Raw genomic sequence first — 7,628 nt, forward strand, 5'->3', positions numbered from 1 at the left:
CATTCAAACAACGGAGAATGCAGGTTCTTTTTCTGCTATGGCTCCGCCAGTTTTCGACGGAGAAAATTATCAAGCATGTGGAGTGAAAATGCAATCTTATTTGGAGGCCTGAGATTTGTGGGTGGCTGTCGAGGAAGACTATGAAGTTCTTCCTTTTCCAGAGAATCCAACCATGGATCAGATTAGAGCTCACAAGGAGAGGACAACAACAAATTCCTAAGCTAAATCCTGACTCTTTGCTGCAGTTTCTACCATCATTTTTAGTAGAGTAATGACATGTAAATTAGCCAAAGAAATTTGGGATTTCCTCAAGAAAGAGTACAATGGAGATGAAAGAATCAGAGGAATGAAAGTACTGAACTTGGTCAGAGAATTTGAGATGCAGAGAATGAAGAAATCTGAAGCCATTAAGGATTATTCTGACAGGTTGCTTCTGATTACAAATAGGGTTAGGATACTTGGAACTGAACTTAACGACAATAGAATAGTTCAAAAGGTAAGTGTAACCTTACCTGAATGATATGGGGTGACTATTGCTTCATTGGAGAATACTAAAGATCTGTCAAAGGTTAGCTTGGTAGAGTTATTGAGTGCTCTGCAGGCACAAGAACAACGAAGGATGATGAGGCGAGAAGGATCCATTGAGGTAGCCCTAAAAGCAAAGTTACAACTTGATTCTAGTGCTGCCAGGGGGAATAAAAGAAAAGGAAAGAAGGGAAATTATGGAAATTCTGAAGCTACATCTAAAAAAAATGCTACAGCCACCGCTAAAAATAAAGAAGGCAAATATCCTCCTTTATCAACATTATGGGAGGAGAAATCATCCACATTTCAAGTGTTGGAGAAAGCCTGATATGAAATATCGAATGTGTTAAAAACTCAGTCATCCCGAGATTATCTGCAAAGATAAGCATTTACAACAACAAAATGAAGAACAAATTGTAGGCCAAGAGCGAGAAGAGCAATTGTTTGTGGCTACCTGCTACGCAAGCAAAAGTTCAAGTGAAAGCTGGCTTATTGATAGTGGTTATACGAACCATATGACCAGTGATGAAAAGCTTTTTAGAGAGCTTGACAAATCAGTTAAATCAAGAGTCAAGATTGAAAATGGAGAATACCTCACGGCAGGATAGGGACTGTAGCAATTACAAAACTTATTTATGAAGTTTCATTTGTTCCTGAACTTGATCAAAATTTATTAAGTGTTGATCAACTATTTGAAATGGATTCAAATTGTTATTTGAAGACAAGGTGTGTCTAATTAGTGATCCTAGTGGTCAGGAAATGTTCAAAATTAAAATGCAGGGAAAACGTTTTTCCTTAAATCCATTAGATGAGGAACACAAAGATTTTCCAAGTCAGTCCATAGTTGCAGAAACGTGGCACAAAAGGTTGGGCCATTTTCATCATAAAGCTCTGTTGTTTATGAAAAGGAGCGAAATGGGAAATGGTTTACCAAACTTAGAGTAGCATGTCTCAAGATGTAAGTCTTGTTTTATTGGCAAGCAAACTAGACTTCCATTTAAAAGTTCCACATGGAGATCTACATAGAAGTTGCAGCTCATTCATACCGATCTCTATGGTCCTTAAAGAACTCCTTGCTTAATGGCAGCAGGTATTATATTATCTTCATTGATGATCTAACAAGAATGTGTTGGATTTATTTTATGAAGTTTAAGTACGAAGTTTCTAGAATTTTCATGAAGTTCAAAGCTTGGATAGAAAATCATAGTGGTAGCAAGATTTAGGTCATTATATCAGATAATAGAACTAAATATATATCCGATAGGTTTAATTTTTTTTTGCAAAGAAGATGGAATAGAGCACCAGCTAATAGTCCCTTACTCTCCACAGCAAATGGAGTTAGTGAGAGAAATAATAGAACAATTATGGAGATGTCAAGATGCTTATTCCAGGAGAAAAATCTGCCAAAAAAGTTTTGGGCAAAAGCAACAAACACAGTTGTTTTCTTGCTGAATAGACTGCCTACGCAGGCAGTGGAAGGAAAAACTCCAATCGAGGCATGGTATGGTTTCAAACCTGATTTTAAAAACCTCAAGATCTTTGGATGTCTATGTTTCTCTTATGTTCCACAGGTTAAGAGAGACAAGTTAGATAAGAAGGAAGATTTGGCAATCTTCATTGGCTATAGCTTATTATCTAAAGGTTACAGGATCTTTCAACCATAATTAGGAAAGATTATGGTATGTAGAGACGTTCAATTCCTAGAAGATGAGCAATGGGACTGAAATTTTAAGGAGTCTCAAGTTTCGAATGACAATTCAAAGTTTGATTTTGATGAATTGGTAGATGATCAGCCTATTAGGGGAACGAGGTCACTCTCTGATATTTATCAGAGGTGCAATATTGCTATTTTTTAACTTGCAAGGAAGAAAAAATTAATCAAAAATGAAAAGATGAAAAGAAGGAGGAGCTGTCCATGATAGAAAAGAACCAAACTTGGAAGCTAGTGGAAAGACCGCAAGATAGAAAAGTGATTGGAGTTAAATGGATTTTTTGAACAAAGCTCAATCCAGACGGCTTGGTAAATAAGCACAAAGCTATATTGGTGTTTAAGGGATACGCACAAGTTTTGGGAGTCGATTTTTATGATACTTTTTCCACAGTAGCTAGATTGGATACAATTCGAATGCTTTTGGCAATAACGGCACAAAAAAGTTGGAAGATTTTGCAAATGGACGTGAAGTCTACTTTCTTGAATGGTCTACTACAAGAGGAAATATATGTTTAGGGTTTAGTGTGCCAGGAAGTGAAAATATGGTTTATCTTTGAAAAAAGCTTTATATTGGTTAAAGCAAGATCCTAGAGCTTGGTATAGCCGAATGGATAACCATTTGCAAGACTTAGGCTTCGAAAGAAGTTTAAGTGAATCGACTCTTTATGACAAGAAAGTTGGCTCTAACATTATTATTATTTCTCTGTATGTTGATGATTTACTTGTGACAGGAAATAATATAGCATTGATTGAAGAATTCAAGGAGGAGATGATGAAGGACTTTGAGATGACTGATCTTGGAGAGATGACCTATTTTTTGGGAATGAAGTTTAAGCAAACTCAGAATGAAGTGTTTGTCTGTCAAAAGAAATACATAAAGGAGATTCTAAAAAGATTTAGAATGAAAGAATGCAAGATTATGAGCACGCCTATGAATCAAAGAGAGAAGCTAATGAAGGATGATCGTACTAAACGAGTACAAGAAGGAAGCTACAGGAGCTTGATAGGATGTTTGATGTATCTTACAACAACAAGGCCAGATATATTGTATGTTGTAAGTGTACTATCCCATTGTTTGAATTCTCTAAGTGAATTGCATATGAAAGCTACAAAACGAGTTCTCAGATATGTGAAAGGCACCATAGATTATGGAGTCAAATTTAGCAAATGGCAGAATTTCAAACTTCAAGGATTTTCTGACAATGATTGGGATATGAAAAGTACTTTAGGGTACTATTTTATTTTTGGCGCTGGATGTTTTTCTTGGTGTTCCAAAAAACAAGAGATTGTTGCCCAATCAACTGCAGAGGTAGAATTCATTGTTGTGATAGATGCGGTCAATCAAGCTTTATGGATAAGGAAAATCTTTTGTGATCTTGGTTTGGAGATGAAGGAAAGCACTACGATATTTGTGGACAACCAGGCTGCCATTGCTATTTCTCACAATTAAGTCCTTCATAGAAAGACCAAGCACTTCAATGTGAAGATATATTTTCTTAAAGAAGTGTAAAAGGATGGTCCAGTTAATATGGTATACTGCAGAACGGTAGAGCAGCTGGCTGATATTTTTACAAAAGCTCTTCTCGCAAAAAAATTTGAGTTTTTGATAAGAAAACTTGGAATTGCAGCTCTTGACACAAGGAGGAGGGTTGAAATCTGCCTCATGAGCTATTAACTAATGCTGAATTGGCATGACTACATGGCTGCTGATGTGTTTTTTCTGTTTCCAGAAGACAGAATTTTTCTGAAGTAGTATTTCAGTTATGATTTTTCCTAGTCTTTAGGCATATAGCTATTGGTGGACTTAGTTCCTATTAATTAGGTAGTTCAGTTTTTTGAGTTACTGCATTAGTTACTGCAGTTAGTTAGGATTTTCTGTATTTAAACAACTTATTTACAGCATAATAACATATCTCTCTTTTCCTCTTCATTTGTTGTATGTTTTTTCCTCTGTAAACATCTACAGTACCAGTACATCTGTATTAACCCACTATTTTTCAGGGTCTTAGTCTCCGTTCCAGGAGTGCACTAAGCCGTAGATTGATTGGTCACAGAATTTATGTTGGTGAGCCTCCCTTCTTCCGGAAGGCCTAATATAGAAGTCATTGATATTTTATTTTGATTCATTGTCCAACTGGGGCCTTGTCCTAGTCTTCAGATAGAAGTTATTTTTAGTTAGTAGAAATTTCGCAGACTAGAGTTAGATGTTTTTTATCTTTATGAACTCATTTCATTATTGAGTAGTTTGAAATACAGGTTAACCATGATTTCGTTTTATTATGTATTTCCACATTTCTTCTTAGTACATGAATGGTGTATATGATTGCAAGCTAGAAGGGGTGCTCGGGCTTTCATGGTTCGGGATGCCCGTCACGGCCTGGGCCTCGGTTTGGTTTGTGACAGTAAAAGTCCACAAATTGTGTCTTAGCTATAGATAAAAGGATTATAAACATGTTATGATCAGCTATATAAACTATCGGGACAAAGGTCCAAAATATACCTAAATTTTGACGAAATTTGTTGTAACATGCCTCAACATTACGGGGGGTCCTATTATCCTCCTAGATTATTTTTTACAATATTTTTATGGCATATATTTGCTTTGCTTGACCACTTCAAATCTTTACGCTCACAGTGTGCGTGTATCACGCAGTGGTCCAGCTAGTAAATATATGCCACAGAAATATGATAAAAAATAATCTAGAATGTGATAGGGATCCTGCAAAATTAAGATGTGTTACAACAAATTTCGCCAAAATTTAGGTATATTTCGGACTTTTCTCCCTAAACTATCTTAATCATGTAAAAATATTTCATAAGCGTATAATATAAGTTAGTAAGCTTAACTTAATAGAGGAACATGGCATACCATTTTCGCACCACACAATTCTAAAAAACATAAAGCGATACTTGATTGACTTGCACAAGTCTTTGTCTGATTAGTGGAATTTATGAACCATATTTACAATTCAAATTAAAATGTGGTGAAATTAGAGTTGATATGTTCTTTGAAAAATTATCATAAGTAGCTAGGTAAAAATTTATTTTTTATTGTATATATTACATATTGACATTCCTTGACTTTTTTGTGAATTTACTTCTTTATATTTTGAAACCCTTAAATGAAAATTTCAATTCTACCGTTGAATAAGACAGAATGAATGAAGAAAAAGTAATTTTTTTCAAAATCATGAGGACCAAATGGGAGATTTCATTGCCATTTAAAGTCTGAAAACCACATGTTATAGAGCATACCTACAAATTTTTTCAATAATGGAGAAAGCCTTCACATTTTTTCTCTTAACTTTTAACGGATGGCATAAATGAGTCATTTCTGATAGTTCAGTGACATATTTGAGCTTTTCCCTTTTTGCAAAAATGGAGAAAGCGTTCACATTTTTTCTCTGAACACTCTTGTTGCTTATGGCTAGTTCAGCCATGACCCATACCAACGTTACTACTGATCAATTGGCTCTTTTGTCCTTAAAATCTCAAATCATTTCGACCCCTCTCACTTATTGGATGAAAACTGGTCTCCGGCTACGTCCGTTTGTCATTGGCTTGGAGTTACTTTTGGCTCTCGTCACCAGTGAGTGAGTGAAGTCCTTGAATCTTTCCAACGTGGCTCTTGCGGGATTCCCTGGGAATTTGGAAACCTCACATTTCTTGTTTCTCTTGACTCGGAAATCAACAATTTCCAGGGTAATTTGCCTCAAGAACTGGCACGCTTGCATCGGCTAAAGTTTCTTAGATTAAGTGTCAACAACTTCAGCAGAAAGGTTCCTTCTTAGTTTTGATTTTGACACCAACTTCAGTTTCTATGTCTTTGGAATAATAGTTTCACTGGTTCCATTCCTTCTTCATGTTCTAATATTTCCAAACTTGAGACTTTCAATATGAATTTCAATTCCATAGAGGGTCAAATCCCAGAAGTGATTGGAAGTCTTATAAACCTTAGAGAATTAAACTTAAGGGGTAACAAGATCATAGGCTCTATTCCTCTGTCACTGTCGAATGCCTCAAGGTTGGAGATTTTAGATTTATCTCATAATTCATTTCAAGGAAACATTCCAGAAGGAATCGGCAATCTTCACAACATGAACTTGTTGGTCATACAATATAATAAACTTATGTGTTCTATACCATTCACAATTTTCAATATCTCAAGAATCGAAGTCATTGCATTCACTGGCAATAGCTTATCAGGAAGTCTTCCCAATGGTTTATGCAATGGTCTCCCAATACTTAAAGGGCTTTATTTTTCCATAAACAAGATTCACCGTCATATGCCTACAAGCTTATCAAATTGATCTCAACTTCAAATTTTGTCTTTATCGGAAAATTAGTTTGATGGACCAATACATAGTGAAATTGGAAGATTGAGTAACTTCGAGACATTGGATCTTGGAATTAACCATTTCACTGGTATGTTTCATCTTATTACTTCAGATTTATTTTATCACACATTAATTGCAGGGATAATTCCACAAGAAATTGGAAATCTTATTAATTTGGTAGATGTAGACATGGAGGCTAATCAGATTACTGCCTCTGTCTCGATCTCCAAATTTAATATCTCGTCTCAGAAAATTTTGTCAGCATGGCAGAAAAATCTTAGTGTATTCTTACAATGGGAGATTGGAAACTTAACCAAGGTACATATATATTCAAATGGGGGGGAGGGGGGGGGGGGGGTAGAGAGAAACAGCAGGAATTGCAGGTTTCTGCGACTTTAGGTGGGTGTTAGCCCATGGATCATACAGCAAGTATTGTTAATAAGATTCCAAAATATTATGAGGTTTATACATTGAAATGAAAATTTGTTATTTCAAATATATTTACTGGTATGCATTAAACGAGATAGCAAAAGATACAACTTATACTAGATTGTGCAAACTAGTTCATTTCACTTGTATTCATTCTTTCTTCGTGTGTTGACAGGTGAAATACCCAAAGAGATAAGCAATCTCGTTGAGTTGGAGGTACTTACTCTTGATTTTAATAGTTTTAGTGGTTCACATGATATGGAGATTTTCAACATATCAGGCCTGAGAATAATTGATCTTACAGTCAACAATCTATCAGGAAGCCTCCCACCAAACATAGGTTCTATCTTACCCAACATTGAAGAGCTTTATCTGGGTGCCTTAACCAATCTTGTTGGGACTATTCCTCATTCCATTTCCAATTGTTCAAACTTACTATTCTAGAGCTTGCTGGCAACAAACACACTGGTTTGATTCCCAATTCTCTTGGATATTTGACTCATCTACAAATCCTAAACTTGGTGGGAAACAATTTAACCAGTGACTCATTGTTAAGCTTGCTGACTTCCATAACCAATTGCAAAAATTTATCAGTTCTTTCTCTATCTTTCAACCCTCTAAACGGC

At 35.7% G+C, this 7,628-nt stretch overlaps 1 protein-coding gene across 1 annotated transcript; it reads left to right on the forward strand.

The window, feature by feature from the left end:
* The first annotated feature begins 271 nt into the window (after positions 1-271).
* LOC124897906 lies at positions 272-1,133 on the forward strand. The gene is made up of 3 exons (XM_047411509.1): positions 272-496; positions 602-837; positions 884-1,133. The coding sequence occupies exons 1-3, from the start codon at positions 272-274 to the stop codon at positions 1,131-1,133; spliced, it is 711 nt and encodes a 236-aa protein (XP_047267465.1).
* The last annotated feature ends 6,495 nt before the right edge of the window (positions 1,134-7,628 follow it).

The sequence above is a fragment of the Capsicum annuum genome, chromosome 4, assembly GCF_002878395.1.
Source record: "Capsicum annuum cultivar UCD-10X-F1 chromosome 4, UCD10Xv1.1, whole genome shotgun sequence".
Classification (NCBI taxonomy): domain Eukaryota; kingdom Viridiplantae; phylum Streptophyta; class Magnoliopsida; order Solanales; family Solanaceae; genus Capsicum; species Capsicum annuum.

Bases quoted from the DNA above. Each gene is read 5' to 3' on its own strand.
- LOC124897906 (XM_047411509.1), top strand. From the start codon at position 272: ATGACATGTAAATTAGCCAAAGAAATTTGGGATTTCCTCAAGAAAGAG. The intron at 497-601 runs GTAAGTGTAACC...AGTGCTCTGCAG, and splicing joins ACAATAGAATAGTTCAAAAG to GCACAAGAACAACGAAGGAT. The intron at 838-883 runs GTTGGAGAAAGC...TTAAAAACTCAG, and splicing joins AAATCATCCACATTTCAAGT to TCATCCCGAGATTATCTGCA.